Source organism: Nyctereutes procyonoides, unplaced genomic scaffold, assembly GCF_905146905.1.
Source record: "Nyctereutes procyonoides isolate TBG_1078 unplaced genomic scaffold, NYPRO_anot_genome, whole genome shotgun sequence".
In the NCBI taxonomy this organism is placed as follows: domain Eukaryota; kingdom Metazoa; phylum Chordata; class Mammalia; order Carnivora; family Canidae; genus Nyctereutes; species Nyctereutes procyonoides.
Window position 1 is genome coordinate 37,610,510 of NW_026575048.1, and position 27,259 is coordinate 37,637,768.

General features: G+C 40.7%; 1 gene segment (V, D, J or C); it reads left to right on the forward strand.

Moving 5' to 3' along the window:
* Positions 1–26,946, forward strand: part of LOC129511091 (Ig kappa chain V-III region MOPC 321-like) — a 161,590-nt gene extending 134,644 nt beyond the window's left edge. The window contains 2 exon segments of the V gene segment in view: positions 21,807–21,841; positions 26,427–26,946. Of these exon segments, the coding sequence occupies positions 21,807–21,841; positions 26,427–26,758 (367 nt within the window).
* The last annotated feature ends 313 nt before the right edge of the window (positions 26,947–27,259 follow it).

The following is a 27,259-nucleotide window of genomic DNA, read 5'->3' on the forward strand; positions in this document are numbered from 1 at the left end:
CAGTCGGTTGAGTGTCCCACTCTTGGTTTTGGCTCAGGTCATGATCTCAGGCCCTAGGTCAAGTTTGGCACTCAACAGTTAGTCTGCTTGAAATTATCTCCCTCTCCCTCTGTCCCCACCTCTACTCTCTCTCTCTTTCTCTCTCTCTCTCTCAAATATATAAATAAATAAATCTAAAAGAAAAAAAAGAATGAGAGAATTGCCTTTGCAAGAATGAATATGCCTTGGAGAAGTGAAGAGGAGAAAGAAGGGAGGTACGAAAGGAGATAGAGCAGAAACGAATGTCAGAGACACCGCCCAAAAAGGTGGAGAACAGGGCCCATGGAAGGAAAAAACGAGACGGTACTACGTTCCATGTGGGGATTCTGATAGGAAAGCTCAAAGGTTTCATACTGGGAAGGCCCAGAAGTGGATGGTGATAGGAGTGAAGAAAGGAGATAAAGAGAAAAAGGAAATAAAAAGAGAAATGTCCCAGAGTCAAAGAGGCGCAGGAAGGGAGAACAGATCCATCAGGGTGCAAAGTTCACGAGCCCCTTCACCAGAGGCTAGACACAGACCATACTGACTCAGTCATGCCAGTTGGCAGTGGGAAATGTGCAGGTTCCCAGGGCGCAAAAACTCCTGACAGCACCCCCAAGACGGCTTCAAGCACTTGTCTTCACTTATCTCCCACAAAAAGGGATGCAGCAAAACCCAACTCCCTTCATTTTCTGCTGGGCCTTACAAAGCCTCCAAGGAGTAAGTCAGGAGAGATGACTTTTCTCAGGCAGCTAGGGAAGCACATGCTCAGGGCTGGCCAGGAGGAAGCAGCTGGTGCAGCAAAGCCTCCCTGACCTGCAGCCCTGGGGAGGAGGTTTGTGTGCAAGACTGAAACACTGTGGGAAGAGAACTATAATGCTGCTGACAGTAATAATCCCTCACATCTTCAGCCTGGAGGCTGCTGATGGTGAGGGTGAAATCTGTCCCAGATCCACTGCTGCTGAATCGGGCAGGGACCCCAGATGCCCAGCTGGAGGCTAAGTAGATGAGCAGCTTAGGACGCTGTCCTGGTTTCTGCAGGTACCAGGCTAAGTAGCCGCTAACGCTCTGACTGGCCCTGCAGTTCGTGGTGACCTGCTGACCTGGAGACACAGCCAGGGAGCCTGGAGACTGAGTCATCGTGATGTCCCCACAGACACCTGCAACCACAAATAGATAATGATGATACATACACACTTTATCACAGACACTCTGAAATATGTCATTGTTAACATGCTTTCTAATGGTCCTACATGTCAGCACCTAATTGGGTCTATTTTGGAAATAGCCAGTATTTCTCAATGTATCTTTAAAAAAAAAAATTAACTCCAAAATGACACTACTCCAAAAGGATTATGGCACTTTTAAATTTCTCACCTGAGACCCACGGCAACAGAAATATGATGACCTGCCTCTGAGACACCATCTTCCTGTCCCTGCCCACCTGCCCGATGTAGCTCAGCTCACCTAGCAAAGGACCCTTTAATAAAACCCAAGCAGCTGGTCAGGACCTGGAGGGCCTATGCAAAGCCATCTGTGAGTAAAGGAGCAAACCCTATGAGCAGTGGGTTGTGAAAGTATCCAATGTAAATCTAAAGAACCAAAAATATCACCAAAATAGAAAACACAAAAATCAACTTAGGAGCTCTTAGAAAAATTTAGAAGTTCTACAATGACAAACTGCTACAAGAGCTAATGAAGAGCTTCTATTTTAAATTCAAAAGTGTTTTTAAGTGGGTTCAGTTTCCAGAAATGATGAGTTTGGTTCTTCATATCAATGACCCTGGAAACAATAAAATATGCTGAGACACAAACAAACAATGGGAGGAAGGGAGGGATGGGGGAAAGAATGAGAAGGCACAGAAAGAAAGTGGAGAACTTTGGGCCCAACTTTTTATAAAATCTCTAACCAGAAAATGTCAAGCTCTAAAGCCATTTTTATCCTGCAAATGTCTGAGGATGCTGCAAATACTTTAACTTGGTTTCCAGGGCTGTGCAAGGATCAGAGAGCTGGAAGACATGCCCAGAATTTACTCTCTTGGGGAGACATGCAGGACCCTAATTTGAGCAAGGAGAAATCTGAATCCTCAATTTTAGTTATTCTAATTTTTTTTCAATTCAATATTTCTATTTTGTGTGAAATTAACCAATTAATGATATGTAGGTGCCTTCAAGAAAATTTAGTTCCATCCAGTGGTTTGAGAAGTTAGGTCAGGGTTGCTTGGGTACCAGAAAAACTTTTCTTATCCAGTTCCTAGTCCTGCTGTCCATTCTTGAGCAGAGGGAGGGGCAGGCATGGAATTTCCTTAATAACCCAAGCATGCAGTCATGGTAAGGAGGGCATAGGCTACTGTGGCTTCAGACATACTACAAGTCCAACTACTGATACTTTTGCAATCTTTTCTCTGAGTGGGGCAGATATCTGATGCTTACTCTATGAGGTGGCACACTGGGTGTTCTATGGGTGTCCATGTGGCTTCTGCACTGCTTCTTGGCATGAGCAATTTCCTAAGACCCAGCTATACCCTGTATCAAGTAAACCCTACCTGGGGATCCATACCTCAACCTCACAAAGGGTCAATTCCCCCATCATTCAGGCCCTCAATTCGGCCCTTGTGATGGCTAGTTTTATGCATCAACTTAACTAGGCTCAGGCGTCCAGTTGTGTGATCAAATGCCAGTTTAGATGTTGCTGTGAAGGTATCTTTTAGTGTGATTAACATCTAAATTAGTAGACTTTGCATGACACAGTTACCCTCCTGTTCTGCACAAAAGATTCACAATAGCAGTGTTTTGGTTTCCAAAAAGAAAAAAAACTTTATTATTATTATAGAAACCTAATAGAAACCGAAGAGGAAAGAAATCTCAACATAGATAAAGGTAATACTAGGCAATAAATGAGAATAAAGGGAAGTTACAGCAAATTGGGTATTTACAATGTCCAACCTCATTAGCTGGGGGAGCCCAGTGGAAGCAGCCAGCTTTGAGGACCAGGTGAAGCATCCTCCCCTCAGGTGAGACTTCCAACTGACTGTCCCTTTAAGGTCCATATTTACAGGGCAAATAACAGAGTTTGAAATTAAACATTTGTTCACCTACGTGCAGTTTGGAGCGAGCCGCATTTCCATGTTATCATGTTTATATATTTTTAAGGAGCCTGGGCTATGTTTATCTGCCTCCTTTCCTGGATTCCATTCCAGAGGCCAGCCCAGCCTGGAGCAGGAGGGTATGTGAGACAAGATGTGTAGCTATTGGCATCCAGAAGAAGGGCCAGACCTGGAGGCCAGATAATATATTTTAAACAATTAGGCTCCCAAGGTTATTCACATAGCAAAAGTCTCACAAAAGTAGATGCAGGCCCAGGTGGCTGGTTACAAGAGACAAGTCACAAAAACATTTATCTATACAGAACATCTCCATTAAGGGGGGGTGGCTTATCCAATTAGTTGAAGCCTTTAAGAACCAAGACTGAGGTTTCCCAAAGGAGAAGCAATTGTTCCTTAAAAAGCAACAGAGAAACTGGGCCTGACTTTCCAGCCCACAGATTTTGAACTTGGGGCTGCAATATTAATATCAACCTGAATTTCCAGCCTACCAGCCTGCTTTACGAATTTTGGACTTGCCAACCCCCACACTCCCAATTCTCAGAATATCCCTCTCTCTGTATATTTTACTGATTCTGTTTCTCTGGAGAACCTTGACTGAGGTGAGAACACTCTCCACATGCCTCATGTTCTATCACTTAAGCCTGTAAGAATTCCAGTCATGACACTTGTTTCCGTCTCCCCACTGTCCTCTCAATGGACCATTCTCATTACTTACTTCTCTTATTTTCTCAAAGTTCTCTTGGGTAAGACTCAACTGCTGGTTGCATATATCAGAAATCTAGTCAAAACAATATGGTGTACGTCTGTACTCTCCAATTCTCTCCCTTCTCCACCAAAAAAAATTTAAAAGAAAATCCAATTGTGTTTTTAAATGTTCCACTCTGTCCCTGAATTACTATGGGTCACAGAAATACAAATTGTCTTCATTTCTATCTCTTTCCCCTTCCCTGAACTCAGCCTCCTCTCAAGGGCAGAGACTAGTGCACAGATAGATAGGATGACCAACCATCACAAGACTTTTTCAGTTTTAGCACTGAAATCCCAGCCCCTGAGAAACCCTCATTCCTAGGAAAAGGAATCGTTGTTGCTATGGAATGGTTAACCCTAGTGGACAGGGAATCAGGCCAACCCATTGAATTGTCACTTTTTAACATTACTTGAAATCCTCTCCACCTATCACCTTTTCACTAGCCTTTTAATCTCTAAAGCCAATAATCTGGCAGATTTGGGTCCCTGATGGCTCTCCCACCCAATGGAGACTTCGTGTCTCCCTTTTGAATTGCGGGTGGGGTGGTTGTAGAAGAAGCTTACAACTATACGATGCCTCAGCATATTAATGGGTCACCAGTCAATTTCATACACTAAGCTAAGTGTGTACTTCGATAATCTTCCAAATAATTTATTAATCCTCAGAAATAATGAGTCTGGAATGTATTGCAAAAAAAGGCATAAACTCAAACTATGACTGGGACTAGCAAAGTGGCTTTTTTAGGATGAATAAATGTATTTTAGTACAAATTTTAAATTATAATTTCCATACATTTAATATAAATGTTCTACACTGAAGATATACCTTAAAGTCTGGGAAACTCATGATTTCCTTTATGGATCTGGTAAAAACAAAATGTGTCAAAATTGTACCATCAGTCCACAAAATTCCACAGTCACATCCAGGACATATGAGCAAAGTGACCAAGCTTGCCAAGAGGAGAAGCATGAGATTCCATCCAGATAAATTGGACCTTGTAGCTGCTACCTGTGTACCTAGCACAGTCAGGGAAATTAGCTGAGAACAGCTATGGCAATTTGATCCTGCAGATATATAAAGATCCCACAGATATATGAAGTAACTCAGTGTCAGGTAATATAAGAAGCTTGTCCATTTGATACTTATTATATTATTATAGACGTCTGGGACATCTTACAAAGCAAACACCAAAAAAGTCGCATTTTAACATCCTTTTATACTTATATCCAGTCCAGAACACATCTACCTTCTTGGTAATCTAGTCAAGAGGCCCTGGAGTGGCTGTAGTGAAGAGTGGTTAGATTCAGCTCATATTTTAATTGTAGAACAAATACATTCTGATGACATATTGGATGAGAGGCATGACAGCAAAATGAAAGACCTAGACAACTAGAAAATTTGAAATGTCATTTACTGAGATGGGGAAAGGTAAGGGAAACAACTTTGGGGGAGGAGACAGAAATCAGGACTTTGACTTAGACATATTGGATTTTGTTCTGCTAGATGTCCAAGTGGCAATGTCCCTGGGGCAGATGGATATGTGAGTCTGGAGCTCAGCAAAGCAGTCTAGAATACGGATGGGAATTTGGATACAGAGTGAGGTCACTGGGCCATGAGTGTAAATAGATGAACACGGACCAGGCCCTGCCAGGTAATATGTAGAGGTCAGAGAGCTGAGCAGGGACCAGCAAGAGACAGAGAGGAGTGTTCAGTGAGGCAGGAGCTGAACCAAGAGAGAGTGGAGTCCCAGAGCCAAGAAAATATTTTAAGAATGTCTTTTTAGTTTGCAGATGTAAAAGTAAAACAAAATTTTAAAAGAAAAGGAAAATCTCTTTTAGGGCTGGTTGTTATCAAATGGTTCAGTTTCCTTTCTAGGACCACAAATCCTCCCTGAGTGATGAAGGGGAAGTTTGGAAGATTACATTTTCAAAAAGGCAGGCCAATATCAGAGAGGGTGACAACATGAGAAACTCCTAAGTCTGAGAAACGAAGAAGGGATAGAGAAAGGGGAGGTGGGCTGGGGGATGGGGTGACTCGGTGATGGGCACTGACGGGGGCCCCTTGACGGGATGAGCACTGGGTGTTATGCTTTATGTTGGCAAATCAAACTCCAATAAAAAATATACAAAACAAAACAAAACAAAAAGGCAGGCCAGCGGGCGGAGGTGGGAAGGGAGAACTTGCTTCCCTCTGCTGGTCACATTCATGCATTACAAGTTACAAGAAATGGCTCAGGAGCCTTTGTCTTTCAAAATATCTCAGAATTTTTTTTTGAAAAAAAAAATTTTTTTTTGAGAGAGAGAGAAAGTGCGGGTGAGCGGCAGGGGAGGGGTAGAGAGAGGGAGAAGAAGAAAGAATCTTAAGCCAACTCCGCGCTGAGCAGGGAGCCCAACACGCAGGACTTGATCCCAGGACCCTGAGATCCTGACCTGAGCAGAAATCAAGTCAGGTGCTTAACCGACTGAGCCACCCAACTGCCCCTAAAATATCTCAGAATATTAAAACTAAAAAGAATCTTACACCTCATCTGTCCCAACATTTTCATTTTACACTAGGTAAGCAGGTACTCAGTCAGGAAACTTTGTGTAAGGTCATTTATGAAGATCATCAGACTTGAGGCTCATCCCATATTCCAAGCCCCCTTCCCGTTTGCAGCCAAGGATAGCCACAAGCTAATCTGCACATTATTCCAACTCTATCTACTGTCTTGTATGCTGACGTTCTATCGTTACAAGCTTTATGACCAAGCCTCTCACACTCATGACCATACCTACTGCCAAAATAAACAAAATCCGGATCTTCCAGGGACTTAACCCTAAAGCTTTCTGAGGAAATATTTCCTCAGCTTTCTGTTTGATTTCTTTTAACCTTTCATAGAAATTTTGCATTCTTTCCCACGACTGGTCCATTTGTTTTACTGTAAAATATTTTTGTCACAAAGTTTATGCTTCTGGAAATCCCTATCACCCTAACTTGAGAAACACACCCCAAGAAAGCACACAGAATCAACTTCTCTCAAGTACACTACAGCAACTAAATAAAACAGACCCCACTGATATTTCTTTATTCACAAGACAGAGCCAGTCTTTCCTTCCAATTCTGACATCTTTTTCATCATGGATTTTTTGCAGAAATTTTGATGTTTAAACATTGCATTAAAATATTATTTATCTGAATTACTAAAGAGATTTTTTTTGGTACCCCCTTAAATTTTGTGCCTGAAGCCAATGCCTCGCCTGCCTCACTCTAGTCCTGACCCTGCATAAAGGATTCTAAAGAGTCTGGATGATTTTTGAATACCTCACACTTATACATCTTCACTATGAAGACCCAACTAGCTTTGTGAATTTTGTAATTGATATATAAAGATGCAAGATTCTAATTGTTAAACTACCATCCTTCCAAAATTCCAGATTTCTGATTTGAAAGAGGACACCATGTTCTGACCAGGGGCCAGCGTCATAAAAGATAGAATCTGGGGTTGGTGTGGAAATGTTGGTAGCATCTGGCTCAGTAGTGAAGAAGCTTTAGGTCTTCCTGAGGGGAAAAAAGACTCAACCCAAAGATCGGAAAGGAGGCTTGGTGGCTGGAGCAGAGGGAGAGGAGATGTGGTAAGATAGGCAGTTAGACAGTAGGGTGGGATCAGATCGATCACACTGGAATCACCTGGAGAGTTCATGAACACCTCAATGCCCAGTCACCATCCAGATCAATTCTATAAGAATCCCTAGGGGTGAAAAACAGACATCAGTAGTTAAATTTCCCCCAGGAGATTCCAACCGTGATGGCCAAAAATGAGAACAACTGGTATACGCCTGTAAGAACATGACGAGGAGTTTCTAACTGCAATGTGAAATTTTTGAAGAGTCTTAAACAGGGGAATAATTACATCTAGTTTCCTTTTTTTTTTTTAAGATCACTCTGATTACAAAGGAGTATAACCCAAAAGACCTATTGCTCATCAATCACCTATCTGTAAATTTGCTTCCCTTGTAAGTGGGGCTAACCAGTGAAAATCAGTATGTATAAGAACTTATTACATGCCTTGGCACTGAAGAGTACATATAATACTAAAATATATACTATTTTATGTACTCTTCACAGCACCTTTACAAGAAAGGTATTATTATTCCCACATTTCAGAAATTTGAGGCTTAGGGAAAGTTAGGCAATTTACCCAGTGTCACACTCAGTTCATAAAATACAAAGTCAGTGCTCTAATCAAATCTCTGAGTTGATATTCCAACAACTACTCCACCATTGCCTCCTCAAGCTGGGAACAAGTGTGTTGGCCAGTGGATACCACCATCCAGTTCACTATATGGTTAGGCTTTTGGCTGCAAATGAATAATTGGCCTTTGGGTTGGCCTTAGGCTGAATGCATCCAGCTCTGAAACAGCAGCAGGAGTTTATGAGCACGCAAGTCTAAGAGGTGACCCCTCAACTCTGGTGCATTCAGGAGAAATCCCTCTAATGTCATTCCATGGAAACTCCACGCAATTCCCAGGCCACACACCAACCTTACCACATGATGTCTTCTATCCACAGTCAACATTTGTACAGGCAATAGTCATATGAATTCCACTTTTGTATTTGCCATGAAATTGATATTTAGGATAATACCGCAGGCGCAACTCCTATGCAGTCTAAGATAGAAATTGTCTTCAATTTTGATACTAGGAAAACATTTAGTCACACAGAGAACTGGAACTTTTTCTTTCAGATAGAAGTATGTAAGTTAGCACATTTACTTCTTTTTTATTGGCTTCCGAGAAGCTCAAGGCCAGCTTTTATGCTCAATCACAGCATTTTTTTAATGACGCTTACTGAGATATAGCTTATATACAGTAAAATCCACCTTTTTTAGTGTACAGTTCTATGAATTTTGGCAAGCACATAGCTCTGTAACTACAACCATATCCAAGGCAGAAAACAGACCCATTGCCCGTAAAAGCTCCTTTGGATCCCTCTGTAGTCAATTTCCCCTCTCCCCAGCGTCGCTCAACCACTGATCTGTTTTCGGATCCTCTAGTTCACCTCTTCCAGAACATCATATAAACAGAACTATACAGTGTGCAGGCCTTGAGTCTGGTTTCTTTCACTTAGTAGAAAGCATTAAGATTCATCCAGCTTATTGTGTGTCTTCAGTAATATATTCTTTTTATTGCTGAGTAAGACTCCAGTATGGCTGTACCACACTTTGCTTATCTAGTGACCAATTGAAAGATATTTAGCTGTTTCAAATTTTTTACTATTATGAATTTGCTGTAAATTTTGGGGTACAGGCTTCTGTGTGAACACAAGGATTGATTTTGCATGATTAGATAGATAGTCATGGACTGCAGAGTCATAAGGTAAGTGTATACTTAATCGTATAAGAAACTGTCCAACAGTTTCCCAAAATGCATCCCCACCAGCATTGTACGGGCTTTCCCATTACTCAAGCCTGGTATTGTGGCTTTACTGTCTATCTTCCTTGGTGAGGAATCCGTTCAAATTTTTGGCCAAGTTTTTATTGGGGTGTTTGTTTTCTTACTGCTGACTTGGAGAGTTCTTCGTACATTCTGTATACAATTTCTCACATTCATCATTTATGACTATTTTTTCAGTGTGCATCTTTTCATTTTCATACCTGTGTCATTGGAAGAGCAAAAGTTTCATTTTAATGTGGTCCAATCTGTCTTTTTTTTTCTTTTCTTTTTAGATCATTAAATCATTTGGGGGAAGGAGCAAGTTATAAATAGACTAATTTGTGCACAAATTCTGGAGTCAACTTGACCTGCTGAGAAAGGAAACTAGCTCTTTTACATTAACCATCTCATTCTAGATGTCATTACTTCATAAAAATGCTCATATTACAGGCCTTTTTCAAATAACAAAATTGGAGCTCAAAAAAAATAATTTGTCCACAATCACACAAGGAAGGATTTTAACCCAAGTTGGCCCAGTGACAGGGTCTGTATTATTTCTATACATCATATTCCACAGTCTTTCCTTAAAATAATTTTAGATAACCTACATCAGTTTATTTTTTTGTATATTTTTTATTGGAGTTCAGTTTGCCTACATATAGAAGTTAAAATACAGTGATAATCAGTTGAAGAATGTTGCTTATTGTTATAGTCAGAAACTCTCTTAATCTTTCTATAGCTAGAACTACACTAACTATAATGATGGTCTTTATGATATAATTTTTTAAAATCAAAGTCCAAAAGGGGCACCTGGGTGGCACAGTCAGTTAAGCATCTGACTCTTGGTTTTGACTCAGGCTGTGATTTCAGGGTCGTGCCATCAAGCCCCAAGTCGGCCTGGCTTCAGCTTCTCTTTCCCTCTCCCTTTGCCCCTCCCACTGCTCGTGCTCTCGCTCTCCCTCTCTCTCTCTCTAAAATAAATCAATAAATCTTCAAAAGAAAACAAAGTCCAAAATCATTGGTAAAGGTGCATATATAAAACATTTACATATGTTATATACAAAATACATGTATTACTTTTATACTAAGTAAAAAATATGTATGTTTGGGACGCCTGGGTGGCTCAGCAGTTGAGCATCTGCCTTCGGCTCAGGGCATGATCCTGGAGACCTGGGATCGAGTCCCACATCGGGCTCCCTGCATGGAGCCTGCTTCTCCCTCTGCCTGTGTCTCTGCCGCTCTCTCTCTCTCTGTGTCTCTAATGAGTGAATAAATAAAAAATCTTTAAAAAAATATGAATATTAAAAATACAGATAAGCAGATGAGATGGAGAAATAAAGATGGAAGTAGACAGAAGGAAAGAGAGAGAAAGACCAAATGTTTATACAGGGGTAATAACTTTACAGGGGTTTTATTTTACTATTCTACCTAAATTCTCTATAAGATTTATAAATCATTTATTTAAAAAATAACTTATGATTGCTCTGTGCCTGATTTTTTTTCTCATCTAATATTACCATGACTTTTTGTTTAAAAACAATGAAATGAAATCTGACCTGGTTTGTAATACTAAAAACACCTGTTACTTAGAAACCTCAAGGATCCCTGAAAGACCCATTAATTCAAAGAATATAGGCTTGTTGGGTTTATAACACTGCTGTCTACTGGCAGAACTTCACAACTGCACCCCGACTTTACTGTGGTGAGTCAGTCAGCAATGTGACACTGTTCCTTTCTAAGTATTTTCATTTTTAATGTTTATAGAAATGGCCAACCACAAAGATAGATCACATACAACACACACACACACACATACACACACACACACACACACACTGGAGTATTTCGAAGCCAATCCATCAAGCCACCACTGAGCCACCCAGGTGCCCCATCAAGAATTTTAGTACACTGCTAACTGAGGAATTTTTTTAAAAAAAGATTTTATTTATTCTGAGAGACACAGAGAGAGAGGCAGAGACATAGGCCAAGGGAGAAGCAGGCTCCCAGTGGGGAGCCCGATCTGGGACTCGATCCCAGGTCTCCAGGATCATGACCTGGGCTGAAGGCAGCACTAAACTGCTGGGCCACCAGGGCTGCCCTAACTGAGGGCTTTTTAAAATAACTACTATGCTACTATGGTACAGAATTAAAAGGAAGCCTCTAATATTATCTAATTCCCAGTTTTTATTCAAACTTCTTTGTCTCTAAACACTGGCATTACAATAACTTTGCTTAAATCAAGGTCCAAATCCAGATAAAAGTATGGTTAATTAAGTTTTACCAAAACTTGGGACGCCCGGTTGAGCATCCACCTTCAGCCCAGGGCGTGATCCTGGAGTTCTGGGATCGAGTCCCACATCAGGCTCCCTGCATGGAACCTGCTTCTCCCTCTGCCTGTGTCTCTGCCTTTCTCTATGTGTGTCTCTCATGAATAAATATATAAATTTTTTTAAAAAAAGTTTTACCAAAACCTCAAAAAAATCTCTGTGTTTTAAGAAACTTATACAGGAGATAGTAAAAGAGGGCAAGTCACCATCATTTAGAAATATAAATCATGTCATCGGACGAGAATAATCTTGAAACCAAAATCAAAGACTCAACATAAAAAAAGGTAGAGACCAAACTCACAATCCTCAATGCAAGAAAAATATTAGAAAGTTGTATAGTTGAAATTTCATGTGACCACCCATGGTTGGAATCTAACCAGAGAAGCCTGATGACTTGAGGGAGTGTATTTTCCCACACAGGACCTGGGGGAGGGGTTCAGGGATAGAACTGCTGCCCCAGACAGAACTCAGGCTCCTCTCCATCTCTTCCCCTCCCCCCAAATTCTTAAGTTGAAAACCTAATGCTCAAGGTGACCATATTTGGAGGTGAGGCCTTTGAGTGTGATTAGGTCAAAAGGGCAGAGCCCTCAAGAATGGGATTAGTGCCCTTAGAAGAATCAAGGAGCTCCCATCCCTTTTAACACTGTGAGGACACAGCGGAACGACAGCCATGGTAGTAGGCCCTCATCAGGCACCAAATCTACCAGACCTTGATCTTAGACTTCCCAGCCTCCATAACTGTGAGGGCTATATTTCTGTTGTTTATAAGCTTCCCTCCCACCTATAGTTTTGTGCTATAGCAACCCAACCAACAGACTAAGACACAGGAGAGGAGTTCCTTGTGTGCCAGGCTCCCTGTGTGCTCTCTGCTGGCACTGGGGGATGGACATCCTCACCACTTCACTACCCAGGAGAGATGAAAGTCCTGATTCCCTGCTAAGACCTCTCAGACACCATCCCTGCAGGTGGTCAGGCACCTCCTTACAGCCTGGTCAGGGTAGCCAGCTAGGCTCCCCACTTGATCTTTACTGGCATAAGTGAAGGTGGGACACAATCCTTTCTGTGACATTTGGCTGTCTCTGTGGACATCGTCTAAATGTCTTGCTCTTCCAGGCTGCCCCTTTCCTAGTCTTTCTGTAGAGAGAGCCGGCATCCATCTATGTCTATTTGTGTTTCTGGGCTACAAACTTCTCCAGTGCCTGGTCTGTGATTTACACACAAAAAGAAAACTCAATCAGTTTTCTGCCATTCTTCAGACCCCAAGATCCTCTTCATGGTCTCTGCACCTGCATGGGTGTCCCAGGGCTGACATAATAAGCACCACAAACTGCGTGGCTTAAACAACAGAAATGTGTCCTCTCATGGTGCTGGATTATATTTGTTCTTTTTAATGCTACTATAAATGAGATTGTTTTCTTAATTTCTCTGATAGATCATTATGAGTGTGTGGAAACACAACTGATTTTTGTATATTGATTTTGTTTCCTGAAACTTTACTGAATTTGTTTATTGGTTCTAACAGCTCTTTGGTAGAATTTTTAGGGTTTTCAATGTATAGGACCATGTCATCTGCAAATAAAGAGATAATTTTACCTTTTTCCTTTCCAATTAGGAAATTGGAATAAATCCCATTTATAAAGAAATCTCATTCATAAAGAAATCCCATGGTGCCTGATGATTTTAATGTACTGTTGAATTCAATTTACTAAGATGTTGTTGAGGATTTTTCTATCTGTGCTTATCAGGGATATTGGCCTGTAATTTTCTTCTCTTGCAACGTCCTTGTCTGGTTTTGATGTTAGGGTAATACTGGCCTCATAAAATGAGTTTGAAAACATCCCCTCCTCTTTTATTTCTTTGAAAGAGTTTAGAAAGACTGAGTACCAATTCTTCTTTGATTGTTTGGTAGAATTCAACTCAAAGAGCAATCATTGAATACTCAGTATCAAGCCACAGTGGAGAATACAGAACTACCGGGATGAGGTCACTTGCCTAAAGTTGTTGGGTCGCTAGCAGAAAGATTAGAATATGATTACAAAATCCCATTAAGGAAGGCAGGATGTGGGAAGTATGGGAAATACCACATCACCAAAGTGATTACACGACCTACTTAGAGAGTTTGTGTTCACCCCATTTTCAGCTTCTCAAGTGACCATCAATTAATTGGCAGCAATGAAGCACTTTATTATGTATATAAAGCTCCTCATCCCCAAAGCTTCCATATTAATCTGGTTCCAGCCCAATTCAGTGGCAGTGATTCTGAGATTGATTTTTCTTTCATAATCAGTAGTCTTGCAATTCACGCTGGGAGCCTTATGCTGAAGACAGCCTTTGTCAGCCTATGTCTCTAAGGGACAGCGTGAAAGAGAACTTTACCATCTGCTGTCAGAACTTTATACATGAAAAATATATTTCTAGTACATTAAATTGCTCAATCTTGGGATAATATCTATTATTTCCCTTAATTAATGCACTCATCAGCCTAATGATTATTCTTTTTTTTTCCTAATGATTATTCTTGCATCAATCGGAAGCATTCTGCAGATTGGCTCAGTCAGCCCCATTTAGTGAAAATACCTGAACTGGTTCTCAAAAAGCAAAGGTTTAGACCCTGACTGTGTGCCTGCAACCTCAGTATCATTAAGGGCGCCTTGGTTTCCTCAATCATAAAACTCAAATAGTTTTAGAGCTCTTTCCAGCTTTAAAAATTATGTTTGGTATCCTGACTGAGTCCTAGAGCAGCTGTCATGCTGAAGAAAGAAATGTATGCCCTTGCTGCATGTGGTCATTTTTTTTCATTCTTTCACTAGATTTGAGAAAATGTATTAAAAAGTCCCCTCCAACTTGGACCAGATGGCAACTGTGCAAAGAATTTTCCTGGTCTGCAAATATTTTGCCAAGTGCCTCAAGAAATGTAATGGAGGTGCTTTAATTGGGAGGCAAGACATCTGGTTCTTCCCCCACCCCAGTCCTTCTCTACCTATGTAGCCTTGAGTGAATCACTTCCTCCCTTAAAGACTCAGTTTTCTCCTATTTGTTATGAATGAAGCTAGACAGTTTGCTTCTTCCAGTTCAAACAGTCCACGACCTACAAAACCCCTCCAAGGAAGCAGCAAGTCTATTTTCTATTCATTCTAACAGGGCTTCAGTGTCAGCTGTCATGAAGACAATCCCAGTTTAAGCACCATGGTCAGTTTCCAGGATTTCAGAAAATACCCAAGACCAGAGAGCACCAGAGCAAAGAGAAAACCAATTGCTCTGACTCCTAAACAATCCTATCCATTGCATTCATTTATTCAATAAATATGTATATGTGTCTGGATGCCAGACATTTGTTTGCCACTGAAAGCACAATGGTAAGAACTCATCTATAATCAAAATATTGTAATTCACCAGCTTTGGGTTCACAATACAAAGAAGGAACAGACAACAAAGGATGTTCCATTTCCTAACTGCATCCTGACTTTTCTAAGAGCACACTGACCTCACTTTTTTTTTTTAAGATTTTACTTACTTATTCATGAGAGACACAGAGAGAGAGGCAGAGACACAGGCAGAGGGAGAAGCAGGCTCCCTGCAGGGATCCTGATGTAGGACAGATCCTACAACGGGATCATGACTTGAGCGAAAGCCAGACGCTCAACCACTGAGCCACCCAGGCACTCCCTGATATGACCTCTTGAGGAATTTCTCCTTTCTGACTGACAGTCAGAGGAGAATGTCATGAGTCCCCACTGTCTCCTAGCTCGGGGGTGAGCATCTGACTCAAGCTAAGCTAAACAAAATTCCCAGCCCATTGAGTTTTGAGGAAAAGGACACAATAGGTTGAAATCATTTCATTCCATGTAATAACTGCAACCTGGCCAGACTGTTTCTGCTACAAGAACACCTGTGAGCATGAAAAGAGATTAGAGGCTGGGAGGCACTGCCCTTTCAGTAACATCCACGATATCAGCTACAGTTTGACCCTCCCCACCTTTCCAGCTACCACCACCAGAGCCCCTCTGTCAGCCCCTACTGATCCCTGGGTCCCAAGGGACATGGTCCCTCCTTGAGTCCCAAGACCCACCCATCTCCTGTCCTTAGGAAAACTGGCAGTCACAAAACCTACTGCCTTGATGCCATGACTCCCAGAAGATACTACAAAAAAAAAAAATAAAACCTTAATCTGATACAAATGTATTTCCACAGTCTAGGATCTTCAGTCTTACAACTGATTGTTGTCATGTGTCACTTACCATGTTAGATTTCATCCCCAAAAGTGCTCTTTCTTCTAATTCGATGTTGTTAACATTATATATTGTTGCCCCGTTGCTAATATTATATATTGTTGCCCCAACTGTCAGCAGTTGTTGGACACATCTTCCTCCTTTACATTTGTTGCTCTGATCATTTTATGTATTTGTTTGAGACCCATCTCATGTAAGTAGCGTATGGCTGGGATTGTGTGTAGTGTTCACTCTTTTTTGTCTTTCCATTGTGAAAATTTTCCCGTTTATATCTTTAAGGCACAAGTTTTTTAAAAAATTAAGATAAAGTTGTCATGCATATATATTATGAACATGTGTCAAAGATTCACTTAACTTATTAATGATAAGACCAGATGATTAAAAAAAAAGACCAGATTATAAAGCTGGTTCAAAGGAAGACATATGTCTACACACACATACACATACACACACACCTTTCAATGCCAGAATCAGATCACTAAGTAAGATGCAAAACTGGTTAATGTCCTACACAGCAATAAGACTATAAGCATTAGAGCTGTCTCTTCAGACAAAATTAATTTATTTTCATGACATCGGTTTTCTCTAGGTTAATATCCAACCTCTTTAAATCCAGTTTTTAATCAGTTGTAATTAGAAATGTAAGGGGCGCCTGGGTGGCTCAGTCAGTTAAGCATCTGCCTTTGGCACAGGTCATGATCCCAGGGTTCTGAGATGGAACCCCGCATCGGGCTCCTTGCTCAGCTGGGAGCCTGCTTCTTCCTCTCCCTCTGCCCACCTCTCCTCCCTGCTTGTGCTCTCCCTCTCTCTGTCAAATAAATAAATAAATTTTTTTAAATGTAAGAAATTTTATTTCTCCAGCAAGTCAAATAACCCCGAAAAGACACATAGTGTTAAAAAAAACAATTACTCAAGACATTGGCTGAAGATAAGTAAGGCAAACTTAGGATAAACAAGATAATGTGGGGACCACTGCAATGAGGTTCTGCAGTGGGAGGGAGAGATTGGACCCCATTCCAATTCAAGGAGAAGTGGGAATTTGTAGCCAATAGCTGGAAAATGGCTAAGAGAAAACACTCAGTTTAAGGAAGGATCTGATTAAATTGACCTAACAGGATTCTTGCTGAAGGTAAGCCAGGGTGACAAGACATTGCTTGGGGATGGTGAAGGCTGAAGAAGCCCATCAGATGTCGACCACAGTCAGGTATCAAGGAGGGGGATTCCAGTTATACTAACTTAGCAGGATTCTTGCTAAAATTGGACAATGCAAAGATGAACCCAGAAGCCCAAAATTTAGTGCCCACTTAAGAAAAGAGCTCAGAGGACCCTGAGTAGAGTTCGGTCAAGGAGAGATTATTTGTTGATAGTCATCTTTTTGCCTCATTTTCAAGTTTGAATAACTTAACAGCATTTATTATAGTTTGTGATTGTTTTATTAGGACTTAGTCTTTCCACCTTATTTTATATTTCTATTTACCTAATACTTTCCTCTTTATCTTTTATTTCCTTTTCCTGAATTTTGCTAGATTGGTTTAATTTTCTTTGTCCATTTTTTTCTCCTAGTTGCCAGAAAATTTTTTATCCTGTTGCTTTTGAATGCCTGTAACTTTATTCCTTTTTATATCCATCACTATCCCCATGGCCTGAAGGGTCAGTGCAAGCTCAGTGGAGGCAGCCTAGGTGTTACCCCACTTTGGTCAGTGTACCCATCCCACCGTTATCCCATCGCCAAGCCTGGTCCCTGATAAGTCTGAGATGTGTGTTTTCCAGGGCTTTGTGGGGAAAACTAGTATTGGCTACTCCAAGCACCCCTCTTATTTTTGTAATTGAATGGATGGTTCTAGATCTCAGTTTCTCCCTCAATTCAATCACAGAATTTAAATCTTAAAAAAAAATAAATCTTTGTGATTTTCCACAAATGTCTTTTTTCTGCTGATCAGACCCTTCATGATTCTCCAACCACAACATAAATTTCTTCTCATTTTTATATTCTGTAATTGCAAGGGAGATTTTGAGCAAGTGGTAGACAGATCCATTATATTCAACTTAAAAGTCCAATTATTCTTTGTTTCAATTAGCTGGGTTTCCATTTTGCTATTTTTGTGTGTTTGTTTTTCTGTAGGCCTACCCTCTTCCCATCCTCTGTCTTGTTCAGAACTCTGGGTATCAGCCAAGATAATTAGGACTTTGGGGGGTGGGAAGGAGGAGGATGGAGAAGGGAATGATCTGTGCTTTCTCTTTCACCATTACAAGACAAATAGCCCTTAAATGTATATGCTGGTTAGGATGGGAGGGAGAGATAAAAGCCAGCCTAGTTTAACCCTATTTAGAATTCAAAGGAGCCAATTAAAGGAGGACCCAAATTAAGATGATGGATCAAACACATACATGTATACATACATCTATAACAATGCTGGTTGTTAAAAAAAAAGAAAAGAAAAGAAAAGAAAACCTAAAAGACAAAAAAAGATTTTTTAGAATATTATTTTACACACAAGGACAGAAATAATAGGGCAGGAAGCAGAGCAGCACAGGATTAGGTCAAGTGGTAACCAAGTGACCCATAGGAACTGGACCAAAGAGAGCTAATGGGAACAGAAAGCAGAGAGGGATTGGAATCTTACTGTATGGGATCAGAACTGTACATAGAAGGTTTGAGGCAATGTCAGACAGTGGGCAGGAAAGATCCAAAGCTCAGATCCTTACCCATTATGAGCAAGACTGGGTGGTAGATGGGGGATGGGTGCCAGTCAGGGCGGGGTCCTGAGCCAGCAGGGAGAAGAGTAGAAGAGGGCCCATGAGAGACTTGAAGGTTTGACAACAAAGAAGAAAAAAACGTAGGAAGAACCAAGCCTGAATTCATCATCAATTTCACAAATGCATCCAGAGCTAGCCCATTCACATTAGTTGTCCAGGATGGGTTTCTCAGTGGTAGGATGAGAGAGGACATACGGCTAGGGTTAGATGCCAAGGGGACAAACGAAGGCGGACAGGAAACTCCAGGGCAGAGTTCAAGGGACTCATCACCTGTGTATAACTAACCAGAAATCACAACACTTGATATGTAAATCTGGGTGGCTGAGCCTCTACAGGATAATAAAACCTGGCACTGGCACTGCTCTTTTCTCTTTCACTCTTTCAAGTCAGAGAGTATCTGCAGCCTGAATGTCTTCTTGGAAACATGACAAGCATCTATATTTTCCCAAGCAGGTCCAAAATCTTGGGTCATGTTTATGGCACAAACATATGCACGTGTTTGGGCAAAGGACTTTGCTTCTCTCAGCACCTCTTTCTTCAGAGATGAGTGGAAACATATTCAGCTCCAAAACAGCAAGGAAGCAGGAATTTCTCAAGTCACCTCCTCTGTCTCCTTTCCTCTCAGCTATGGGGCCATCCTTACCCCTTAGGAATTCAGGATAGATGTCAGTTTATGGCACTCTAGCTGGAAGACTGGCAATTGATCGAGTTCTAGGCAACACTGAATGTGGACTCCAGAATTTTGTCTTCACCTGTGGGATATCAGCTTAAAGCAAGTACAAATGACAGCCATCACAATCCTCCGGAAGAGTCAAGCTGAAATAAATAAAAACAATCACCTACCTTGGACTCTACTGTGATTGATGAGCTAGAAAAAATATTGAACCACGGACTTCAAGATGGATTATCAGACACAAATATTCCAGAGCCAGGTAAGGAAGCTGCCATCTCTTAAACCTTGGAAAGAGCAAAATTATGCCACGTGTCCCTGATAAGCTAGGTGTAAGTGAGGTGGACCTCTCCAAATAGGCTGGTTAATTATGCCAAATAAAAAGTAAAAGTGGTGTTTCTTGAAAAGTTTGATGTGAAGAAAGAAGTAAGACAGTTTACCAATAGTTTTCAGGATGACTTACAGGTGGGCATTCAGTGTCTCTCTCATTTTCACTCTCCCTTTCTCTCTCTCTCTCTCTCTCTCTCTCTCTCTCTCTTCTCCACAAGCAGTTTAGAATTTATTCTTAGAATCTAACTTTGCTGGGGGCCAAATGGGAAATAGCTTCAATGATGAGTTTGTTGGAATGCTCCCCCCAAATTTCTATTTCCAACACTCTTATGTACAAAGAATCTCTGACTAGTTTATTGACACTTTGCCTTTCCTCAGTAAAATCAGTATTATGCATGCACAATGTCTGACACTTTGTAAGTGCTCAATAAATGTCAAGTACAATGATTTGTATTGCTTATATCTCTGCAAAGAAAATCACTCTATCCTCTTTAGGATCTATGTTGACTATGTCCTCAGTCAGCTATTTTGCACACTAACTGTCCACTTGCCAACTCCTCTCTTCTCTCTACCTCCAAGATTCCTGTCTTTCCTCATCGTCTGGTAAGATTCGTTGTTGATTTTGCTATTAAAGACAATAGCACAACTCTTAGTGACAGAATCAAGGAAATTTACCCCTACCCTTCAGAATTACAGTTACAATTTCTCTTGTTAAACTTACTATTTGTAGTGGTCAGTATTAGTCCTTGGTCTATCGTAGTTTATTAGCTCTGGTCCATTATTGTTTTTCAACTATTCATTGTCAGGGTTTTTTTTTTTTAATTCATTCTGCAAATGTTTGTTGAACATTTGCCAAGTAAAGATGCAGACTGGACTTTCCAAATACAAGACAATGAAACATCAAACAACGAACAATCCAGTAGGGTGGAAAGAATCTGACAGCAGATAAGAAAAATTAGGGGTTGGTTCAAGATCTGCCTCTATGCTCTGCAAAGTGGAGTCACTCGCTGGGGGATAATCTCAAAGAAAGTCTCTTGATTTGAATTTTGAAAGAACTCATTGTTCACAAGCTAATGCGGGTGAGCAAAGGTGTTTCCAAGCAGAGAGAGAGCTTTATAAGAGCTGGAAGCCATAGAAGAACTGTAAGGAATTGAGGATGGTGGGAGGAATGTATGCTCTGGTGGAGATGAAAGGTTAAGAGGGAAACAAGACTGCATTTAATGAAGCTGCACTTAAAACGAGATCTTCAGTATCCTTGATGGGGTTATTGTGGAAACACCATGTCATGCCATGATTCCCTAGCAGCTCCAAAGACAGTGTGCACTTGGTTCAACTCATTGAACATGGTGCATACCCCTCTGACAACAGACAATTGACTATGTAAGGTGTACTTTTTACTCTATTGATCTTTGTTTTAGGGGTGTCCAGGTGGCTCAATCTGTTGAACGTCCAGCTCTTAGTTTCATCTGGGGTCCTGGTCTCCGTGTCTCAGGGTCATGGGATTGAGCCCTGCTTCAGGCTCCATACTCAGTGCTCAGCACAGAGTCCTCCCTCTGCCCCTCCCTCTGCTAGCACTCAGAAAGAAAGAAAGAAAGAAAGAAAGAAAGAAAGAAAGAAAGAAAGAAAGAAAATCTCTATTGATCTTTGCACGTGTCATCTATAGCTTAATGTCAAAATACATTTCAAAAAGTGAAACATGGGCCTTGATGTGATATATAATGTATATCAGATGTTTTTTGAAACAACATCATGGCAAAGGAGAGGTTCAAATAGGAAGACATTCTTTAATTATTCTTAACTGAGAGAAACTAGAATCCCATAATTACACTTGAATGAAGTTCATCATTTGCAACAGCCCCCCATGCCAAGAGAAGGCATAAAAGAGTGCAGGTTTTAAAACTTGTTAGTTTTCTTTGTAATTCACGTTCAGCCTACTTTCCAATGAGTAAATGAGTGAATAAATAAATACCCATCCATATAATATGGTAGATTGCTAAAGAAGGGGACCATCGGGCCACAGACACAAGAAATACATCCTCTTCAGGATTTTAGATCTCATTTAAGGAAATAATCTCTGTCAGGGAAGTCCTGGGCTTTCCTCACCTGCTGGGAAACAGAGTGAAGCTTCAGCAGCTGACCCAGAGCTCGGTTCCCCTTCAGTGAGGAGGGTTTTTGCCCAGTGACACAATGAGGAGCTATCACTGTGGTGGACGTTCGGAGCAGGAACCAAGGTGGAGCTCAAACGTGAGTAAAATCCAAACCTTCCCTCCTCACTTGTCTGTGTCTTTCCGTCCCCGTACCTGTGATCTATATAAGCTTTGGGCCAGGCTCCGACATCCTCCAGAACAGAGGATGTAAACAAACGTGAAAATTGGTCTCCCATTTTCTGTGAAGAACAAGACTCAGTCAATGAGTGAGAATAACTTGTCTAAGCGATAGTTTCAGAATTGTACTGGCAAGCATAAGTATATGTTCGAAAGAGAGCCTTGCTCAATTGTCAGAAAAGGAAACTCCGTTTTTGTACAAGAGGGAAGTTAGGAGGAACTATTGTGTTTACACTTTCAGCCAGGGAACCAAGCTGGAGATAAAACGTAAGTATTTTTTTCAGCCAATTCTTCACTATTTCTGTCTAATGGGTTTGCTTCCCCCTCCCCCTTTCATGTGTTCTAATTAGTTACATGTCAGGGATAAAACAAATTTCATTTCCAGATTAAGTAGAGAGGAGGGAAATTATTCCACTGGAGACTAGCTGAGAACTAATTGTTAAGATTTCCAAATCAAAATTTAGTGTAAATGGGGAGAGAGGTTTGCTACCTTTTCAAGGAAGGTTTTTGTAGAGATAGAGGTTAAGGGAATCACTGTGGTTCACTTTTGGCCAAGGGACCAAACTGGAGATCAAACGTAAGTACACATTTGCTCAATTATTTGTGAGGTTTCTGTCCTGTTGTATCATTTGTTCAAGTTTGTGACATTTTGGTAAAATGAGCCATTCCTGGTGACCCAAAATAGTAGAAAATCAGAAAATAGCCAACTTTTCAGCTAAGCAAAGACACAAACTGTTGAGTTTGTGATGAGAATAGGCTTTGTGTTGGAGAATGGGAAATAGCTGGATTTTTCTCTGAATTGGCCTTTCTTCTATGATTGGAGTCAGAAGGAGTATTTTTGTTAAGGTTAAGTGTCAGAGCCATCACTGTGGCTTACGTTCGGCCAAGAGACCAAGGTGGAGATCAGACGTAAGTGCACTTTTCGAGTCCTTTTTCTTGTAGAGTTGTGAAATTTGGGGGTTTTCGTGTGTGGGATGTGAGATGAGATCAATTCCGAAGAGAAAGGGATCCTTCTGAAAATCAGATGAGTAAGGTACTGAAAATCAGTTTGTCTCAAGGAAGAGCAAAGAGCTAGTTGGTTGACGTGGCATCTAAATGGCCAGATTTTCTCTCTATCCGTCAATCTAACGAGCTTAGCAGCACATAGAGGTTTTTGCTGAGGGGAAATTAGTTAAGCTAATACAGTGGATCACCTTTGGCAAAGGGACACATCTGGAGATTAAACGTAAGTAATTTTTTCTCTATTGCTTGTTGAGATTTGGGTCTAAATGCCAACTGATTTTTAGGGCCTTAGGTATGAATTTTGTGCAGCTGGGTACATGAGACTCAATTTCAGATTTATCGTCAATTTTTTATCGTTAAACTCAGTTGCAAAAATGGATTTGTAGACTAGTTAATTTAATTAATTTAATCTAAATTGCATGATTCAAAGGGGGAAAACTTAGTTTAGATGAAAAAGAATCTTTGGAGCTAAAGAGAAAAAGCAATTTAATTTTCATTGAGTTTTGCCAAATGTTATATTGATTTCTGCCCATTGCGTATGACACAGGAGAGAAATTTATTTCTTAGTCTATTTTCTCTCCTCTGATAAATTTTTTTAATATTTTATTTATTTATTCATGATAGTCACACACAGAGAGAGAGAGGCAGAGACACAGGCAGAGGGAGAAGCAGGCCCCATGCAGGGAGCCCCACGCGGGACTTGATCCTGGGTCTCCAGGATCGCGCCCTGGGCCAAAGGCAGGCGTTAAACCGCTGCGCCACCCAGGGATCCCTCCTCTGATAAATTATAAGATAACAAAATCAACAGAATGCATGCATGAAAAGTCAGTAAGAAGTTAGAAAAGTATACCCGTTTGCCATGAAAAAAGATACAGCTTGAGAACCATCAGCAATGTAATCTTTAATGTCTAAAATGAGTGATAAACTGTCAATATTCAGAAATTCTACAGAGAATTTCTGTAGAATTCCATAGATGCCGCCTTTTAAAAATCCAGTTTCTATATTAGACTAAACATGAAATGATTTCTTATCATAATGGTGAAAAAGACAGTTGTTGCCAAAATCTAAGTTGTTAAGAAATTTGTTTAAATGAAGGAAAATATAATAATTGCATGTTTTAAATGCCCAGTGACTTGTAGAAAAATACTAAATAGTTGAATGTGTTCTTTTATTTCCCTCGTTATTACTTGGCCATTTTTTCATACCGCCAAAGAGGCCACAGCATGGCTATGTGATCTGTAGACCTCATGGCGGTCTTTTGTCAGGACTGAATGACTTTCGTGACCTTGGCCATAGCGCCCATGTGGCGGTGTGCCTAACGGCTAAAGGCCACGGCCATGCCACGTTAGCCTGTTCCACTCTGCTGTGGCGGTTTTCTCGACACAGTGATACAAATAATGGCACTAACAGAAAAGAATAGAAATGTGGTGGCCGCTGAGCTAATACGGAAAGAAAGGGGAAAAGAAGTCTGATGTATTAGAGATTTCAGAACTAAAATTCACATTCATTATTATAGCCTCTTAATGAAAATTTTTTATAAAAAACTTAAAGCTACTTTTTTTAATGACGTGTAACTATTTCAAAATCCTCTCCTCATATGTATTTAAATAACAAAAGCTCAATCCAAAAGAAAGAAGGATATGTAACTCCTGCAGGGTAAAATCCTTTCCAGCAAAAATCTCATTTAAGGCCCTCTGTCCACAGCAGTTTTGATCAACTTTTTACTGAGTTCGCATTAAACGCCATTAGCGAAAAGATAATTCTTTTTTAATTTTCAAAAATGTAATGGCTTGGGAAGGATTATATTTAAGTTGTACAAAATATCTAATCATAGAGTAATACCATTAATAAAAACTTAATATAAATGGATTTTCCAATACCTTCCTTCTGTGATAGAAAAATTTTAATCTGGTTATTCTAATCCCATACCCTCTAAAATAGGTTAGTAATGTTTTTGCTGCTTACTTCAGCTGATTTCAAAAGTGATGCTTAAGAAAGTTTATTTTTGGTCTGCAACAATTAAATAGGATTTTTTAGGGCTGTTTTAAAACTCTGAAAACTCTCTTAGAGCTATTTAAACTATGTAAGGATCGATCTTAAACTATTTTAAAACTATCTTAGAGCCTTTTAAAAACTCTTACAAATTTTAAACTCTATTAAAAGCTAATAAAGTGTCTTGTAAGAATTTTGATATCAAATGTGCTAATTGTTTAATGTTTTAAGGCAGGCTGGATATTTTAAAGGTGTTAAGGATTTGCCCAGATAGGAGTATCTTCATAGAATATGCTCCCTCCTTTTTTCATAGAATTCACATAAGCTTGCTGCCAAAGCTATTCTATAAAATTCTCTGAAAAAATTAGTGATGAAGGTTAAAAGAGAAAAACCTATCAAAACATAAAAAGTTCAGTATCTTAGGTTGAACTGCTCAGTTAATGGAGGTTAGCTTTATAAAAACCTGTTCACTTATATGCTATATTCTTCCAGCAAAGGATTCTTGATTTGTTATTGTAGCTCTTGCTCTCCCACCAGAGAGCCTGACTGCCCACAGTGGGGATTTCCAGGAGGCCATCTGACAGCTGTTCATGGTCAGAACTGAAGCTAGGCAGTTCCTCCATAGGCAGGTGGCCAAAATTACAGTTGACCCCCTAGGTCTGGTCTACTATAGTCCCATATGATGTCAGCCATCAGACCAGGGCTCTGTCTTTCTTCCAGGCCTTTGTGAGAGGTGGAAGAGTTGCCGGCCTGATCACAGAGGGTGACAGGGCTGCACCCCAACCCAAGCACAGACTCGAGGGCTTAGAATCACACTATCGGGTGGGGTTGGCCCTGATACATTCAAAGAAAACCCAGGAAAGAAGAGGCGGCCTGGGGATCCCTGGGTGGCGCAGCGGTTTGGCGCCTGCCTTTGGCCCAGGGCGCGATCCTGGAGACCCGGGATCGAGTCCCACGTCGGGCTCCCGGTGCATGGAGCCTGCTTCTGTCTCTGTCTCTCTCTCTCTCTCTCTCTCTCTCTGTGACTATCATAAATAAAAAAAAAAAAATTAAAAAACTGATTAAAAAAAAAAAAAAAAAAAGAAGAGGCAGCCTGCCACCACTGCACGGTTCTGGGAGAGGCATGGGGGAAATGATCTGTGTAAAGGGGTCCAAGACCTAGTTTTAATTCTAAACTCTGAGGGCGGTCAGATGAAATGGCCTTTGTTTCTTTGCCTGAAACACTTGTGTTTACTGCAGGAGGCAGTAAGGTGAGGTCAGAAGAGCAAAAAGTCCTTTAAATGGCTGCAAAGATTGAAACAAAACAATTTACAACTTTCTTAAGAGGTGGGAACTCGAGAGAAACTCAAGATTGTGGAGATTATAAATCTGTTTCTTGGCCTCCCTCATTGCCACACAGAATAAGCTGCTCTGTCTGTCCTTTCTGGGCCCTGGGGTTGCCCACCAACAGTACATCCAAGTGGAGAACTTCCTTGTTACTTAACGACCATTCTGTGTGCTTCCTTCTGCAGGGAATGATGCCCAGCCAGCCGTCTATTTGTTCCAACCATCTCCAGAGCAGTTACACACAGGAAGTGCCTCTGTTGTGTGCTTGCTGAATAGCTTCTACCCCAAAGACATCAATGTCAAGTGGAAAGTGGATGGTGTCATCCAAGACACAGGCATCCAGGAAAGTGTCACAGAGCAGGACAAGGACAGTACCTACAGCCTCAGCAGCACCCTGACGATGTCCAGTACTGAGTACCTAAGTCATGAGTTGTACTCCTGTGAGATCACTCACAAGAGCCTGCCCTCCACCCTCATCAAGAGCTTCCAAAGGAGCGAGTGTCAGAGAGTGGACTAACAGGCCCCACCACCTGCCCCTCAGGCCTAGCCTTCCTGTCTCCTAGCTCAGGCCTTGGGCCCTTTCCCCATCAGAGACCCACCCCTGTTGCAGGCACCACCCTTCTCCCCACCTCCCCGTCTTGGGCTTTAACAATGCTAATGGTATCTGGGGGAAAAGGAATAAATAAAGTGAATTGTTGCACCTGTGCTATCCCTGTTCTTCCTGATTTAATGATTGTTATACATTGGGTTTTTTTCCAATTACTCAGTTTATCTTCTACAGAACTAAATATTGAGTTTATCCAGTTTATCCAGTTGAACTTACCAGGAGAATTTACCAAAAGCAAACTTTTCCAAAAGAAACATCTCTCAAAAAAAAAAAAAGAAAGAAAGAAAGAAAGAAAGAAAGAAAGAAAAGAAAAGAAAGAAAGAAAGAAACATCTCTCAAGAGTCATTCACTCTAATATTATATAAAATAGCAAGACAATGGAAATGATCTAAATGAACAAGCAATAAGGAA